At 42.9% G+C, this 18,142-nt stretch overlaps 1 protein-coding gene across 2 annotated transcripts in view; it reads left to right on the top strand.

Annotated features, from left to right (window-relative positions):
- SNX24 (sorting nexin 24) overlaps window positions 1-16,230 on the top strand; it is a 124,895-nt gene extending 108,665 nt beyond the window's left edge. Inside the window, exons 3-6 of one of the 2 annotated variants that reach the window (XM_081827184.1) lie at window positions 7,406-7,500; window positions 8,867-8,899; window positions 9,441-9,581; window positions 14,727-16,230. In XM_081827184.1, the coding sequence (XP_081683310.1) occupies window positions 7,406-7,500; window positions 8,867-8,899; window positions 9,441-9,543 (231 nt within the window). In that variant the 3' untranslated portion in view covers window positions 9,544-9,581; window positions 14,727-16,230. The remainder of the gene's footprint in view (window positions 1-7,405; window positions 7,501-8,866; window positions 8,900-9,440; window positions 9,582-14,726) is intronic. The other variant, XM_081827183.1, reaches the window with a different exon arrangement.
- The last annotated feature ends 1,912 nt before the right edge of the window (window positions 16,231-18,142 follow it).

The raw sequence follows: 18,142 nt of genomic DNA, 5'->3' as shown, positions 1-18,142 counted from the left end.
GTTTAGCCTTTGTGGGCATTTAATACAACCAATGCTTCTATCTTTGAGCCTCCTGTGCTGTGTGTCTGAAATATCCCATTCCGTCTACCCATCAGCTCATTCTTCCTCCAGCTCCAGGATCACCTTGCCAGGGAAGCAGTCCTTCACCCCAGGGGCTCATAAGGGGGCTTCGTTACTAACACTTAAAACAGCTATACTTGCCTGCAAAGTCCTGGTTTCAGTTTGTGATCCCACATTCATGGCTGTGATTATTTGAACACCATTCATTTTCCTCACTGGACTATACGTCCTGGGTGGGCAGAACCATGGTTGTTTGGCCAACCATCGTGCCAGTGGTTGGACATAGTAGGTGTGAGACAAATATTCCAGAAATACACAGAACATAAATTTTGATATTAAAATAGCTCAAAAGATGGTTGATGTTTCAGTTTCTCTTGTTCCACGATTAGTTTTGTCTTTTTAGCTATATTATCAGAAACGGTATTTCTTCTTTCAAATCTCTTAAGCCATATTACAGAATTTCTTTTCACAGATTTTTTTTTTCTCTTTAGCATTTTAAAAAGGCCCTTGTCAGCATTCAGCTTTTAGTGCACGTCCTCAGATTCCTGCAAGATAGTCCATAAAGCCCTATGAAACCATAGCAGTTGAATTTTTTGAATAGTGCAGTGTTTTCCAGGCACAGAGTTAGGTGCGTCTTGAGAATAGTGTCATGCACAAAAGGAAGGATGCGTGGTACGGTGGGTTCTTCTGACGCACATCTGATTTGTAATTTTTAGGTGCTCATCTGACTTTTTAAAAGTACTCCTTTGATAACCTTACTGTTGTGGCTCATTTTGTGAAATTGAGAACAAGTGCTGGGGTGTGGGTGAGCAGAAGCCTGAGGACTGCGAAGGCTCTGCGCACTGGGAGGCTTCCATGTCTGAGGACCCGGACACTGCCGCCCATTTACTGCGGTGAGGACACATTGATTTTCTCCCTCTCTTGTTTTTCGCTGCACTTCTGAAGTAGGTATGCTATGAAGCATCTTTCCTAGTGGGCAGCGGAAAAACCGTCATGAACTTTGTCACCCCAGCAATAAGGCATTTCAAACCCAACTAGATGGAAGAGGAGAACAGGGCTTTTAAGACTCCTGAAAACCTCCCGACTTAGTTCAGCCTCCTGGCCGTTGTGACAGAGAGGTTCCCTGCAGTTTGTAACAAACCCTGATAGACAATGGGACAGAAATGTGAGGGGTTTTTTTTCTTTCTTTACTGTTTTGAGGAGAGAATAAAAGGATCGAATCGGTGAAAACAATGCAGCTTTGTGCAGCAATCTGGGAAGGTTAGCAAAGTGGTCTTGTCCAAGTTTTCAACAAGATGTTCCGTTCCTGTTATAATTGGCTGCTGGGTAGGTTTGGACCTAACTAGAATGCCAGTGTTCGATTTCACCGTGTCCTCGGTGGAGACGTGTCACCGTTTATGCTCGCCTTAGTGACAATTTTCTAAAATGGAAACTCGTGGGAAATCATTACAGTGTTTATATGTCTCCCTTGTCGGACGGCATTATCCTGTGATATTTTACCAGTGTTTTCCACTGCATGATGGCATCTAGCGAAGGTTAAGGCAGAACAGGTCCCTCTGTAATTTTGTGACTGCATTTTACTTACTCAAGAAGAAAAGATAACTGACAATTAAGTATTTGGGATGTCACAGAAAGAACACGTGCAACTAATCAATGGTATCCTTTGGGAACATGATTTTATAAAGCTGATAAGGTAGAAAAATTGGGATTTTGTGATTTGTGTTACATGATGATAATTGCACCTTTTCAGTAAAAAAGATTTCTCGAGTAAACATTGAGCTTGCAGGGGATGCTGGTAGAAATGCTGTTGTTTTTCTGCCCCCATCCAGGCAATTTTTTTTTTAAATGCTTTTGTGACCAGGAGATTTTTTTTTCCCCATTCTTTTAGAGTGATGTTTCTGAAGGAATATCTGGTGTGTTTTAAGGAAAGTCATTTATTATCCTGAAAGCAAGTAACACTGTGTAAAGAATAATAATTATTATTTTTTGCTTCTTACAGTTCCCCAGTTTTAATGTTTATCAGAGTTGGATACAGTAATAGCAGTCTGTTACATAGTATATCACACACTTGTTACAGTTCTTTATTTAACCCCATTTCTTATGTGCATCTTAATAATAACCTGCTTTTTAGTCTACATTACTTCCAAGTGATAAATTGCATGGAAATTTCTTTGATGCATTCTTCTGTTAATTCTCTAGCTTCTACCATGTGCATGTGTATCAAAGAGCAACTAAAAGACATTCAGAGCCCAAGCTTTTCTAGAAGCTCTTGCAATGCAGGCTTTTCCCATACTTGGGCCACTTTTGCTTCTTTTTTTGCACTGGCTTCAATTAGAGATAGACACCTTCTCTACTGGTTAGGACAGTCCTTTCTTACTGTTCCAACAGCTTTGAAAATCCCTACCCTCCTTAAAAAAACATTAGTTAGGGGTTCCTGGGTGGCTCAGTCATTAAGCGTCTGCCTTTGGCTCAGGTCATGATCTCAGGGTCCTGGGATCAAGCCCCGCATTAGGCTCCCTGCTCTGCAGGAAGCCTGCTTCTCCCTCTCCCACTCCTCCTGCTTGTGTTCCCACTCTCACTGTCTCTCTCTGTCAAATAAATAAATAAAAATCTTTAAAAAAAAAAAAAAATTAGTTAACTAAACAACCAGACTCCTGGGCCCTACAACACCTCATTCCATGCTCGGTACCTGCTATTGGGTGACCTCTTCTAATAGAAACTATTTTGAATCTTCTGTTCATTTTCATTGCTCCCCTGTAGGCCTTTCTGCATTTATTCTTATTTCTCTTTCTTTGGGGGCTAGATAATATTGCATTAAGTGGAGCCAAGAGGATTGCTCAGCTCATTTTTTTAAACCTTCTGGAAACAACACTTCTTGCTGACCTACCACTTGAGACCAACAGCACTTGTACATAAACAGCTACTCTTCATCCTACATCTGGGTACTTAATTCTGCCTCATGTAGTATTTGACTCAGTCCTTACACCTGTAAAATTTAGTGGGATTTTTTCTGATTTTTTTCTCTAATTTGTCATATTCATTATGAATTCTGATGTTTTACTCTATAAATTGGTTGCCCAGCCATGTGTCCAAAGTTGGACCTAGGGTCGGAACTCTACCATCAGAGTTACTAGTTAATTGATTAGATAGTCTGGGACCCATCACTGCCCTGCATTTCAAAATGCTCCTTTCCTAACAAATGTTGGGTTCTCGTGCCTCCTTAGCTGGACTTTGACCCAGCAGAGTTTAAATAAGAGTTTAAATAACATTTTCCTCCATGTTTTGCTAACTTTGGGAACCATCAACCCTACAGGTTGTTAAATTCTAGAATTTCATATGAAAGGCACGGAAGCCATGAATTTGATTGACTGTCTAAATTCAGTGCAGTAGTAGATTTTGACCTACCAGAAAGAATCCTGCAGCCGGTAACCTCCCTGCCAGACAAATATTTTCAAGCACAGCCCAGAGCTGAAAGCACTAATGAATTCCAATCCCAAGGCAGCACACACTCCGGAGGGGTTGTAATTGACCAAGAGGTAGAAAACTAAAACGGGAAGGCCAGCGCGTCCTTTGGGGAGCTGGTATACAGCACAGGCCGACAGCGAGGGCTTCAGGCGCCAGGCCAAATGAAGAGTGTCCCCAGCAGCATCACTGCCACATTGGAGCTAAAAGCAGGTGTCCTTGGCGGGGCTGTCAGGGGCCTCAAACCCCCTGCCACTGTCAGCACAATTATATATGGATGCATATTTTTCAGCAAGCGAGATTTTCCGCTTTTATCCATTTTTCAAAAGGATCCATGAATCATAGAGGGTTAAGAAGCCCTGTTTGCTGGATGGACAATAATCCAAACTTCCAAAACCGATAAAATAGGCTGTTCGGGATTGATAGAACGAAGAGATTGTAAGGAAACAGTGAACATTTATTGAATGCTAATTGTGCCCCAGAGACTCTTGAGGACATCAACTTATCCTCACACTAACCCCATGAGGTAGCCAGGGGGTGTTGGAACCCAGCTCTGGCTCCAAAGCTCCATACTTCCTACCACACCGTCTTGCCTCTCTAAAAAATGGAAATGACTAACCATTGAAGATTAATCAAAAATCATGGTAAGCAAGCTAAAACAATGGGGAAATATGATTTGATATTCAAAATGTAATTTATATCTATTTTTATATATTTATTTATATAAAAATTATTTATTTATTATATGTTTAAATATATTTATTTACCTGTTGAATAAAGTTGGGTAGTTAGACCAGACTGGGGTCCCAAGAAGGTGGAATGGACCAGGGCTCAGCTTTAAAAAGGAGGGATCGGGGCGCCTGGGTGGCTCAGTCGTTAAGCGTCTGCCTTCAGCTCAGGTCATGATTCCAGGTCCTGGGATCGAGCCCCGCATCGGGCTCCCTGCTCCGCAGGAAGTCTGCTTCTCCCTCTCCCACCCCCCGGGCTTGTGTTCCCTCTCTCGCTGTGTCTCTCTCTCTGTCAAATAAATGGATAAAATCTTTAAAAAGTAAAAAATAAAAAGGAGGGATCTTCTTGAGTGAAAGCTTCTCAAGAAACAGGACAAGATGGGGCGCCTAGGTGACTCAGTCGGTTAACCGTCTGCCTTCAGCTCAGGTCATGATCCCAGGGTCCTGGGATTGAGCCCTGTGTCAGTCTCCCTGCTCAGCGGGGAGCCTGCTTCTTCCTCTCCTCCCTGCTCATGCTCTCTGTCACTCACTCTGTCTCTCTCAAATAAATAAATAAAATCTTAAAAAAAAGAAAGAAAGAAAAAAACAGGAGATGTAAATGGAACAGCCCCACATCACATTTGGGTTTCTCAGAGAGTGAGATCATGTGTGTATGAACCGAAAGATTTGACTAAACTAATTTAATTTCTCTTGTACATCTCTGTACTAATCAATGACAGTCATTTCTCTTGTACATATTAAATTAGGTAAATTCTACCATATGACACTCTAGCTCTGTTTGGACTTAAGTATTAATGATTTTCTTACAAGCCTTCTTAGCAGAGTTTAGGAAATCTTGCCACCATGTAACATGGGGTATGCTTAACTAACCCCCCTAACACTACTTTCTTTACAACTGTAAGTCCTGAAATCTATATTGGTGACTCTTTTATGAAAAATATTTGAGAATTTTCAGGGAACATTTAACAAAAATGCTCACAAATTTCTGGAGTTTTCTGTATTTTTTTTTTTTTGCCAGTATATCTTACCTTAAAAAATGTGATCATCCATTTGGAGTGCTCTGTTTGGGGAGGCTGGACAGGATTAATTCCCGTCCTGGTGTTGCAGTGTAAACAGCTTTTTGCCTGTCTTTTGTCATTAATGATCATGCTGTAGCTGTATCCAGTGCATTGTAAGCCAATCTGTCAAGGCAAATAAACAATTCACCTTGTTAAAATTCCCCAAATCTTGCATTAATAAAACCAAACTAACCCCCTGAACACTCAAGAGATGTCTTCCTCCATACTGCAATGATGGATGACATGTCTAAAGATCCTGGAAATTAAGTAGTTCAGGTCATTAAAAGTGTCCCACACTTGTTATTGATTTAATTTATTTTAAAAGGTGGGGGTGGAGATAAGAGTGTTAACCCCCCCCACCATTTTTTTTTTTTTAATCTGAAAGCTACCACTTGTACACGTAATTAAAACTATTGCCTGGGTGAACAGCTCTGTATTTGTTACAACATCAAGCTTTATTATTTAAATAGGTATTGTATCATTCTCTTAAACAGATATCTAGAAACATGGAGATAATCATTACAACTTATTTTATGGCAAAAATTCCCTGGAGCTTCATATATACGATGATCCTTACAACCTTTGAGTTCTGGGCACTGAAATAATGACCTTATGGGCACCCCCAAAATTTCCCTGAGTAGATGAAAATTTAGAAGGTCATTGAAAATAGTAGTGAAAGCATGCCTCTGGGAAGAGGAGCTTTTTTCTATTTTATGCATTTTTTGTTTTCCTACTTTCTGTTTACTTTCCTTAAGCCTCAGTGGGTACAAGCAGCTATGTAAGGAATAGGAAGAGACCAAGACAGGGCTGGGTTTCCAGATGTCTCCTCTCGAGAAACTGAACAGCAGGAGGATTGAGTGCTGGTGTAGCTCAGGGCTCAGCCTGCTTTGCTTATTCCATTCATATGTCCTAAACTGGGGAACTGTTTTAAAACTCTGCTAGAAATGAGACCACTCAGTATGTAAATTATGACAAAAAGCAATGTTATGTAGAATTACATGTTTCAAAATATACATCATTTGACCTTTTGTCATTTGCGCCTTATGCATCACATTGCATAGCTATTCCTGATCAGCCATGTGGGCAATACTTCACCATCCCTCCTCATTGTTCTTTAAACAACATGTGGGAGGAGGACTATGATAAATGATAAAAATGACCTTTGAAAATAATTCTCTTACTTTCAGAGATTATCGTACAATCTTTGATGTTTTTTCCATGGTCTTTGTAAAAAAAAAAAGGGGGGGGAGGGTGGTGGGAGAGAGGGGCAACTGTTTCATCAGTTCATACACTGTGGCCCTCTTTTTTATAAAAATAGATACCCACGAAAATGCACTCTCTTGTTCTCCATTAGATTTCGCCTTGCACTTGTGTAATTCGGATAGCCGAGAAAGGACATGGTTATGCCATTATGCCAGCTCCTTAGCAGAGCTCCCTAAATGGAAGAACCGTATAGATTTTTCTTTTTTTTTTTTTTTTTTGTATATACACTGATTTACACTTAGTGGTAAAGTTGTTACTGACCCTTTAAGTGGAGCTGTCCAAATGGCCATAAATGTCAGTTGATCCTAATGCCGAAAAGAGGTGATAGCTGAGGGATCTTGGCTAAATCTTCCAGTTAAAAAAGCCATGTAGTATTTTCTAAACAGTAGTGGTCTCTTGTAGACACACACATACACACATGCCCAGACCACTTTATCACCCAGTAAGGAAAATTTGATGTACATATCTTAGCAGAATTATTGAGGCTCCCAGGTTTTTAAAATACTCTAATCAGAATCTCCATGAAGGCAAGAGTTCTGCCCACCTGGTGGCCCACTGTCTGCCCCCCTCGTCAGCATCTGATGTGTAGTAGATGCTCCATAAATGCTTTTTGGGTGAGAGATAGATAAAATGGAGTATTTGGTGACACTGAAGAGCATGCCTGTCCCCTGAATTCTTGGTGGGTGAAATAGGGACCACCCCACCCCTTACAGATTGTGAAGAATGATGCTGGTAAGAACTTAGATGGGCAGTCATGACTTTTTGATGTAGTTCATTTGATTATTGATTGCCTAGTAAATTTCACTTTCTAAGTTCTCTTTTCTCCTTTTGCAGGCTGTCATTTTGGAAAATGAAGAGCTTCCCAAACTCTTCCTTGATTTCCTAAATGTGCGACACTTGCCCTCGCTACCAAAGGCAGAGAGTTGTGGGTAAGAAGTGTTGTTCACCTATCGGACATGTATTTGAAGCTACTCTGCAGTCACTTGTTGGGCTAACCAATAACCCCAGTGATGCTAGAAGGGTCAGCCTGGCCACGCTCATTCTCTCTGCTGGGACAGCACTCACTGGCCCCCTGCATGTAGTCAAAGGAATTCCTCTGCAGTCCTCATCCCTAAATTGCTGCCAAATGACCAAGGCTCAGTAACTCAGGTTTAGACTTACGGAATTGCCTTTTTAAAATATGCTGCTTCATGGAGTGATGTTACGTAATGGGACTTATGAATCTAGATAGCCTATTGAGGGACTAATAAATTTATTTGTGGGTACTTGAGCAAAGCGTATATGCCCATGCATATGCAGTCATATTATCTAAAAGCTGTGAATGACCTTGGAGGTAATTTTAGCCAACTCCCTTATTGTTGACTTGATCAAACTGAGACACAGGAATTAAGTGTCTTTCCCAAAATCTCTCACCTTGTCGCTGGCAGAGCCCAGGACTTCCCACATGAGCTCTCTCTCCCTGCTCTCCTGCTGCCTCTCCCACAGGACCTTCTAATGCGGGGCTGTAAATCCCAGTCCCTGTGTACCAAGGAACCAGACATTTGATATCATCAGCAATTGGGAAGTGTTCTTCTGAAGAATGAACTCTGAAACCACTTGCCCAGCTCTGGGCCCCCGACTTAGGTTGAGCTGGCCTCCAAAGGCCATCAGCAGTACCCCTGACATATTAAATCCATTTACAGAGAAACATTACAAAGTCTCTGCAAACCCACGCAGGAGAGGGGGTTTTGTTCATCCTCTTGTTGCCTCCAGAGCCGCCTGAAGGATGCACACTAGCTACAAGACGTTCACTCAGACCACACCCAAAGGCATGTTAAACCCCAGCCATCTTCAGGATGAAGGCTGCAGACATCAGCTCTCTCACTGGTAGTGTTTGCTCAAGGCCACGCTCCACTCACCCCAGAGAGCACGGGTGTTCTCCAAATAATAGGCATTGTCCGTCTGTCCTGTTCTGACTTGAGTGCATTTGCTAGGAGGTTGTGCTCTATACAAGAGTGTTTTTAAGAAGAGATTTTAGGAATGACAGAGTGAAATCTTTTCTCCATTATATAAGCCCGAAAGTAAAACCATAGGGTGTGTAAGTGATCTTCGGGAAAATTGAAGTTCAAGAATATGGTGGTCTTAAGATTCTTTAGAAGGAGGCATCAGTCATGCTGTGACGTTGTCAAGACAGCTCTCTCTTCAAAATGTTCCCCAGTTCAGAGCTCTAAGAATACTGGCTCTCTTTTCCTTGGTTTGCAGCATCATTTCCCCAACTTACATGGTCTTCCTCTTCTTCTTTTAAAAAAATTCTAGATCTTTTGATGAGACGGAATCTGAAGAATCAAGGTAAGAACTAACACTAGTCAATCAAGAGTTATATAAAACCAGGAATAGGACTATGGTTTTGTTGAGTGTTTAATGACTATGGTATAAATGTATCAAGTCATGATCTTCTTGATAATATTTGTTAGGCAATTAATTTATCAATATTTGATAGGAAGTTAGAGAAGTAACCAGCTATATCTAGGAATGAAGGGATAAGAACCCTACATTGTTTTGTGCAAGTAATAAGAATACTATTTTATCAATAATTGTGCTGTGAGATTTTAAAAAAAGACAAAAAACAAAAAACCCAGCACTTTTCAGCAATGATTTATCATATAGATTGTATATCTGTTTCAGATTCCACAAAGAAATGTTGAGAAGGTGAGCACAGTGCTGGTTCGTTCCCTGTAACTCTCTGCTCGCTATTAGTCACCCACACGGTTAGATACATAAACCTTGAGATGTCCCCACACAGCAGTTTGATCCCCTCAAAGCTAGTTTGTCGTGTTTTCTGTTTACCGTCGTCCCCTGATGCTGACATGCCTGTTCTTGACCTTTCCAGCAAACTGTCCCACCAGCCGGTACTGCTGTTCCTCAGGGATCCATACGTCTTGCCTGCAGCCGGCGGTAATCAAACCTGTCATCGGCTAACAGCTCTTTACTGATCTGACCCTGCACCACATAAACCACGTTTTTAATACAGGTCTAACAGAGTGACATTGGTCCAGGGCTTAATAATCTGCCAATAAACCAGTGCTCTTGGTGTAAGAGACCTTCAGAATTTTAATTGGGGCAGGCCTTTCAGCACGAATGTAATTTTTCTTTCTACCGTACCAGGCAGTTTTGAATTAGAGTAATAAGGAGGAACGATACTCATTGTCTTTTCTTTGTTTGTTTGTTTTTGGTGGTGTTATATTTTGGTCTCTGCTTGTTTTTATCCAGATGTTAAGGTTTGATTCCAAGGCTCTGGTTCTTTTTTTTTTTTATGAAATGCTTTTTTCCCCCAAAGCGATGTATGTATGTTACATGTGTATCTTTACTTCCATTTAGGTTATAGCATCTCAGATGATCAAATGTGTATTTTTAGGAGTTATATACTTAAATATAATGAATTTATGCATAAGTGTAATCAATATTTTAGCCTGGGTCCTTTCTTTGTGCCAAGAAATTTAAATTCCTCAGAGTCCCTCCCCAAATGGTCTGCTCTACACCTCTTCATGAGTACATTGTCAGACGTTTTCTCATCTAATTTTTTTTAACAGCCCCATGTGATAGGCAAGGCAGGTATCCTCATTGGCTAATGAGAGAATGGGGGCCTGAGGAGGTCCCTGACTTGCCCGGTGTCACATAGCTGATGGGCAGACCCCTTGGTGCCTAATTTCTCCTTGTGCGCTCTTTATGTAGAGTGAATGTTCAGCCCTTGTTCCTGGGAGTAACTAAATAGCATAGCAACTCAATAGCAGTAGATAAATTATCTGTTGAAACTGTTCCTACATTCTGACAATAAAACCTTATCACCAGCAAGAGGAGGGGACCGTTCTGTGGCAGCAATGTGTGTCCTGAGATCAGTGACTTAGCTGGCAGAGTAAAGAGGGATGGCCAGGACCCAGCCCGGCTCCATGGATGGACCATTCCTGGCGCCCTGATCGTAGAGAGCCACCTTTGCTATATAGGAATACGTTCTTAGAGTATTTTCCCTATACAGTTCTTTCAGTGAGGAATGATTGCCTTTGTCTAGCATTTGCTTCCTGTGTTTTTAAAAAAATGCGTATTATATTAGTTGACATTAGGTTAACAAAATGTTACAGTTAACAGATACGCATCATGTAATCTAGGCTAGAGGAAATAGGCAGCGTTCTCTAAAGCATTCTTTTTATCTTCTGAACGTGGTTCTACAAGTACTTTTTCCAGGTATTGTGGATGGTCAGAAATTTCATGCATTGGACCGATGACACTCCTGTGGATGTGTGGAGAATGGAATGATCGTTGTGATCATAGCCAGGGTGCTTAGTGGAAGAGGGAAGATGTTTTATGATCTGTGCACCTGGTTGGGCAACAAAGAACAGGAGGAACTTTGAGGGGGAAAGAACTTCAGGGGCAAATATCTGGAGCTAGAGAGGGTAAAAGTGTGTATTGTTGGTAAAACGTTGGCGTGGACGGATGACTTGTGCAAATGGGAGATTGCCGTTTGAAGAGGACACGGAAATCACGGGTTTTATGGACAGGATGGCACCAGGTATGGGAGGGCCTGTCACTGGATCTGTTTTTGTGCAGTTTGGCCAACCCACCTTCATAAATTGGATTCCCGTTATCTTACAAGTATGAGCTGCTGATAGGCTCTTGCAGATCTTTAGCATTTAAATGAGAGATAAATTTTACTGGCATCACATTTCTGTGTTATTTAGGCCTCTTAGCAAAAGTGGAGGGTACTCCTCCAGAGGCAGACACTATCCTCTTATAAAATGCTAATAATCAGTCTTCTCTGAACATACGCTTTTTGGCCTCAGTTTGGATTTCTCAGGGGAATGCACAACAGCTCTTGCCCTGGTCCCCAGCATCTGCAGCATTGGCTACGCTCTGGATGTTTTTCATCAGCTTTCATCAGACCTCCCATCAGCTTCGGCCACCATCTCAACCACTCTCTCCCCTTTCATCCATGGTCTCCCCTGCGCTTTCCCCCTCTCCCACTTTTCTTCCCATCCCCGGCAGCCCACCGGCGGGCTATCATAGATCCTCTTGTCTTTTCCTTTGCTTTCTTTTGGATGATCTCCTTGCTTGTGGTCTTGTTGACCTTGTGTATACAGCTGAGACACAGTCTTGGGTTTCCATCCCCACCCTCTCTCTCTGAGCTTTGACTCCTACGAGGCTCTCACAGCCCTTGATGCTCCGGCCCCTGCTCCTGTTTCTAAGAGGAGCCCCTTCCACGCTCTGCCGCATGCACCCTGAGTTCTTTCTGGGCCTCTGAGGTGTGCGGTCCATTCCCCCCCCCCCCACCCAGGGCACTGTTGTTCCCCCTCCCACCCCCGGGAGCTCTCTTCTTGTCCCCACACGGTGCTGCCTCTGCATCTTCCGGGCGCAGCTTGAGAGAGCCTTTGCCTGCTCTGCTCTCAAGGGCCCCTTAAGAGTTCCCCCTTCCGCCAATCCCATTGCCTTTTTTTTTTTTTTAAGGTCCACAGTAAGTGTTGACCAAAAAAATGAGAACCAACAAAAATGACAAACCTTTCCTAAATCATCCCCTCTCAATGGGAAACAAAGGCGGGGGCAGCATTCAAACACTAATGGGCATTGAACGAAAATCCTAGGTATGATGAAGCCGAAATCCAAAGTGTAGAATGGAGTGGAACCAGATGAGGAAAAAAAATGACCTCTGATAATCTTCTCGTTGGTCCCTGATTGGTGGACCTTGTTATAAAACACCTCTGTTCCATTCACTTCGATCAGAGTCCCCCCGCTTGCTTCCTTTACTGTAGTGACCACACACACTGTTCCCTTTTTCTTTCTGTCGTGTTCACCTTCTGAATCTCCAGCCTCTGGCGCATGTTCAGCACTTGCTGGACCATAAACACAGCGCCGTGGCCTGCCATCTTCCCTCTGCTGGGAATGCTCCTCGCCCAGACACCCTGGCAGGTGGCCGCTGCACCCTCATTCCACAGTACCTGCCCACAGAGGTCTTTCCTCACCTTCCTGTCCCCTCACCCTCAAGCCCTGTGCCCTACTTCAGTTTTCCCCTTGCCTTGATTTATTTTTTTAAAGATTTATTTATTTATTTGGGAGACAGAGGGAGAGAGAGCACACTCAAGCAGGGGGAGGGGCAGAGGGAGAGGGACAGAGAAAGAATCTCAAGCAGACTCTGTGCTGAGCATGGAGGCTGATGGGGGGGCTCCATCTCACGACCTCAGGATCATGACCTGAGCTATCAAGAGTCAGACGCTTAACCGACTGAGCCACCCAGGCACCCCTCCCCTTGCCTTTAAACTACTGCTTGACCTCTTCAGGCGATGTAGCATTACTGAGTAATTAATAGTATTTCCCCTTTTTGTCCCTTTTGCTGAACTTACTTAAATCCATTTAAGCTGAATATGCTGATGATGTAATTTCACTAACCTTCAAATAAACTTTTATATTTTGGGTAGCAAAGAATAAATGCCCCAGTGCTAATAAAGCATGTTAATGTGTTCTGTTTGGGCATTTAATTGAGAATTGATCAATATCTCCATTGATGGCTCTTGGTTTCAGTACACTTCTGTGGGGGGAGAAATACTTTTAGAATTAAAATGAACTTAGCAAAATCATTGCTCTTGATTGCGTTCAAAATACGTAGATTTAAGTCCTATCACAGATTATTAAAGGTATGTTTTGTGGAAAATTATGTTGTTTCATGCTGGATAAAAGCAAACACTAAGAAATTGAGTGTCATCACCCAAAAGTAATTGAGTTGCTCACGAACTGGAGATATTTTTAAAGCGTATTTTGTTGGTGTATTCATTTGCTTGTCTCCCTGACTAGCATGGAGGTTCCCTGGTGTGGACGGGGCCTGTTACTTACTTACATTCCCAGTAATTAGACCATACTTGGTACGTGATGGTAGCTAGTACTTACCGTGTGCCCAGGTCAGGTGCAAGCGCTTTGTTTTACCCTCCAGTTTGTACAACAACCTTTCAGGCAGGTACTGTTACGAAATCCCTCACTCGTCACGGGAACCCACCACCACTTTGAATTTGTCCCCGTGTACCCTGAATGACAGCCAGAGCTATCTTTTCCAAACACGATTCAGTTCTGTGTCACTCTGCTTAAAATCCTTCAGGAGTTCTCACTACTTTGCAGACAAAGCCAGAATTCCTGGACTTGCCTGGGTCCTCCGGCCCTCAGGCCTTCTCCCTCCCTCCCTGTCTACACTGGCCTCCATTCCGGCCTTTGAACCTTCCTGGCTCCCTCCTCCCGCAGCCTTGCCAGCTGGTCCGCTCCTCCAAGAGCCTTTCTGCCCTCCCTTGCGAGTGGCTTTACGTAGTAGGTACTCTATGGAGGTTGGATTAATAAGTGAACATACTAGTTTCTGTCTGAAAGTATTGGACCAACTAATTTCCTTACCTAATAACTAGATTTATTGAAAGTGGTGGGCTTTCACGTAAATCCTGGATATAATTATGTGCAGATTGAAGTTGAGAAATTGAACCTCTGGGCCGTGTGATGGATGGGGTCCCCCAGTGCAAGGTATCCGTTCATATTTTACCTGCTCTGATAACTGGAATGCGCCATGGCGGATGCACACCTCTGGGTTTCCTTTGTATCTCCTCTAAAAATGTGGCTGATTTTGCCAGTTTGACAGGATGGTTTTTGTCAGAAATGTGCCCTTTTAAGTTAGGAAGATGGTCCCCGTTCCTCCCGCTCCCTGGAAGCTCGTGCAACAAAACGATCATCCTCAAGACACCTTGGACTAAATACTGCTGTAAACCACAATGGAAAAACTGCAGCCAAGTATTCCCAGTAGAAATCTTGGAATCCCTTCAAGTATATTGAGATTTTGTTAGAAATTGAATTGCCAGTGTAATCCATCTTCCTTGTGAGAAAACCTTCAGATAAAGAGCTGGGGCCTAGCAGCATTAACCATTAGAACATCCCTTAAATCAATAAGCTACAAATCTGGCCGTGCATTCCTGCAGAGCCTGGTCGTGCACTGAAGTGGCTTTCGGCTGAGGCGACATGACAGATAGCGCGTCCTCAACAAGAGCAGGCTGCACGGTGATGCGGGTCCCTAAGTTACGAGGGGCCTCGCCTTGTTCAAGTCTGCAAAATGCAGTTGCGTTTTATTGCTGTGCCTAAGAAAAGCCATTTTCCTTTTGTTTTTCAGATTTTCCAAATGTGGTTATTGAAGGGGTCCTCCATGGGATATTTTACCCCCATCTGCAGCCCAGGTAGAAATCCTCCATGGCTAGAAGAAGCCGAAGCAGGTTTCACGGAAATCGATACGTACCAAATTAACCTAAACTCTATGACATAACAGCTCTAGCTAGTGGTAAAATTCACAGTCCCAGCTTAATTCAGGGCAGGGACATTTCCATTAGAATGGTGCTTTTAAAAATAGAAACTGACCAGGGTGGTGCTGAGGTTAAGGCCAAGTGTTTGAGAAGTAGAAGGTAGCTGCCAATTTCGAAACTATAGAAGATACTGGGAGCAGCAAGTGTAACAAAACAAAAGTTACTCTCTGCTTTAGTTGCACCATTTGCTAATTGAACATCTTATCCTGAATCATACTGAGACTGATCTACTTTGGTAGCTTGCTGCTGCTGTTGTTGTTCAGGTTTTAGGAGACACTAATCTTTCCATCGTGAGAGTTTCTCGGTCAGTGATAGATAACTTTCTTACGTCCTGGCACCATGGGAGTATCACAGATAACACACAGTGCTAAATGTGAGTCGGAACTAAACTGGAAATTAAACGATGCTGACAATGTTAGGGCATTTTTAAAAATCTTGTCATTGCTGTTCACACTGCAGTGGAGTCGCATCATACCTAGGGATTAGCTTCTAGTGTCAGGACACGAGATAAAATGGAGTATGGAGGTTCCCCTTGACAGCCATTTCAGAAGGCGCCATATTGGAAGTCTGTGCGTCCAACACAACCAGATTCTCCTCCGGTGTTGGAAGAAAGGACTGTTTCTTCCCGTTGAAGACCATTTGACGTTGTTGGTGTCCGCTTAGGGCAATTTTGTAGAGAACCACATACGTTTCAACACTAGAATCACCCTTCGTCCTGCAAGATGCTTGTCTTCTGAGAGACAGATGTGAACTGACTGTACCCGAGAAGACGCCACAGTGGTCACTTGGTTTCCTCAAGGTTCTTCAGCCGTCATCAGGGTTCACTCATTCATTAAACTGGTGGGATTGTCACGGGATTCATTGTTATTTTCCTTATTGTTTCCTTTTCGCTGACCTCCTATATGGAATTAATGTAAGCTCAGTGAATGATCTAACTCCACTGTACATCTCACTGACACTCATATTTTGAGTAATAAAGGACAAAAGCATATATGCAAACTTTATGTACGTGCTGTACTTAGGCATTTTGTCAAAAACTAATAGCTAGCCTATTTATGGTTATTCATTTTACTAAGCTTCTGTGTGGGATTCAGAATGAATAACTAAATCATGGTTTTTGGTCAGGATCTAAATATACAGGTTTAAAGCCTGCTGCAGACTTTGAGAGATACCTTTGTGATAGATGTGTTACTTCATGCTGGAAACAGGCGAGGACTCTGTAACCAAAAATAACTGAATACTCAAGTGTGGGAGATATTTTTTAAATGTTTTGTTGTTAGCTCTTTTGAGTTAAATAAAAACAAAGAACAAGAAGTATTTGAATTTGTCTTCTAGGATTTTACTGGAAACACAAATTGTGTCTTGTCTCTTTATACACACACACACACACACAAAACTTCTCGCATACTCATAGGCAGTTATTTCTAATCTAAGTATTAAATTACCTCATCTTTAAGCCAACAGGTACTCATTAAATAGGTGATGACTTACAAAGAGGGTAGAATTTTTTTTTTAAGATTTTATTTATTTATTTGACACAGAGAGACACACAGCAAGAGAGGGAACACAAGCGGGGAATGGGAGAGGGAGAAGCACGCCTCCCGCGGAGCAGGGAGCCCGACGCGGGTGCTCGATCCCAGGACCCTGGGATCGTGACCTGAGCCCAAGGAAGACGCTTAACCGACTGAGCCACCCAGGTGCCCAGGAATTTTTTTTAAATACAAAAACCAAGCATTTTTGGTGGCACACTCCTCAAGAAATCTGATAATTTTTTTTAGTGATGACTTTTATTTATTATTTAATAATTTTTAATATGTAATTTCATATTCCGTTTCAATTCCATTATAGGAAATAGAAGCCACAGTAGGTCTTTTAAGCAGAATGGACTAATAAGGAACTGAATGTTCATAGAATCTTGGAAGGGCAAGGAGAGTGAACTCCTAGTGGGTAATGCAGGAGTGACTTCCAGAATCCTCCAGCAAGATCTGGTACCAACCTGCCAGGGGAGGTACAACCTTTGCTTAACGTTAAGCAGGAATTCAGGTAGTCAGGAGGCCGCTCCTGGAGCTACTGAGGTCAAAAACACCACTGCAGCTGTGATCCAGGTACCAGCAAGTAAGATCAGGAAGTCACTGTGACCACCGTTAAGTGCCTCATAGCAGCACCCAGGAAGCTGGACCCTGGGCCCTGGAACAGTGTCCGGCTGACACCACCTACTCTACAATTGCTTCTCAACACCCATGGCCTTGCTTGCCCACAACTACAGCCCCACGCAGGGGGAAGATGGTACTCACCCACTTCCATCTTCCACTCCGACTCATGAAAGCACATCCACTTGGCAGAACCTTATTATCGATCCCCAGCTTCAAGGGAGTCTGAAAGGGGCTGGAACTTTCTGGTCACTGCAGTTCAGGAATGGACATTGGAAAGATGGTGGAATATATTTCCACAGTTGAAAATGTAATAACAACATATGAAAGGATATATAAAAAAGAAAAATCTCCCACCCCGTCCCCTGTATTCCCACTGCCCACCCCCACCACAAACACCCACTGTGCTTAATGTATGTGTATACTTGCAGAGAGATTTCATCCACATGCAAGCAAATAATGGACATTTAGTGTACATATCCCATTCCCCCCCCCCATTTTTTTTTTTATTTTTACAAAACCTGGATTTTTCTTTTTCTTTTTAAACCTGGATTTTTCAAATCATGGATTCATAGACAATAGAACAGTAAAGAGTAGAGGGATGGAAACAGAATAAGGAGAAGGAAGAGAAACCCCATGGCCACCAGAGGCAATGCTCCTAGTTGCTGGATTTGGTGGTGTGCTTGGGCTTGGTCTCAGATTTCCTTCAGTTCTTCAAGCAGAGCCCCTCTCGGGCCTCGCCTCCACCACGCGGCCACTCCCGGACCAGCACCCCCTTGGTGTCCTTTCTCCCCCACCCCAGGGTTTAGACCACTGGCCATCTATACAACCCCAATAACGCTTACCATCCCTACCTGGTAAGTCCTTAGTCATTTCACTTCGAAAAGCACAGGAACCTCATGATCACAGTTTAGAAATAACAAATGGCTGCCACCTCGTTGGTCGCCTTTGATCAAATGGTAATAGGCTGCCTAACGTGCTCGGCTGGGGGTACCGGTACTGCCATTAGGGTGGCTGCTATCAAAAGCAGCCAATGACAAGTGTCGGCAAGGATGTGGAGACCTTGAAACCCTCATGTG

This window comes from Leptonychotes weddellii, chromosome 7 (genome assembly GCF_054177405.1).
Source record: "Leptonychotes weddellii isolate Sample4059 chromosome 7, ASM5417740v2, whole genome shotgun sequence".
Classification (NCBI taxonomy): Eukaryota; Metazoa; Chordata; class Mammalia; order Carnivora; family Phocidae; genus Leptonychotes; species Leptonychotes weddellii.
Note: the sequence above shows the minus strand (reverse complement) of the source record. Positions and strands in the feature narration are given on the sequence as shown.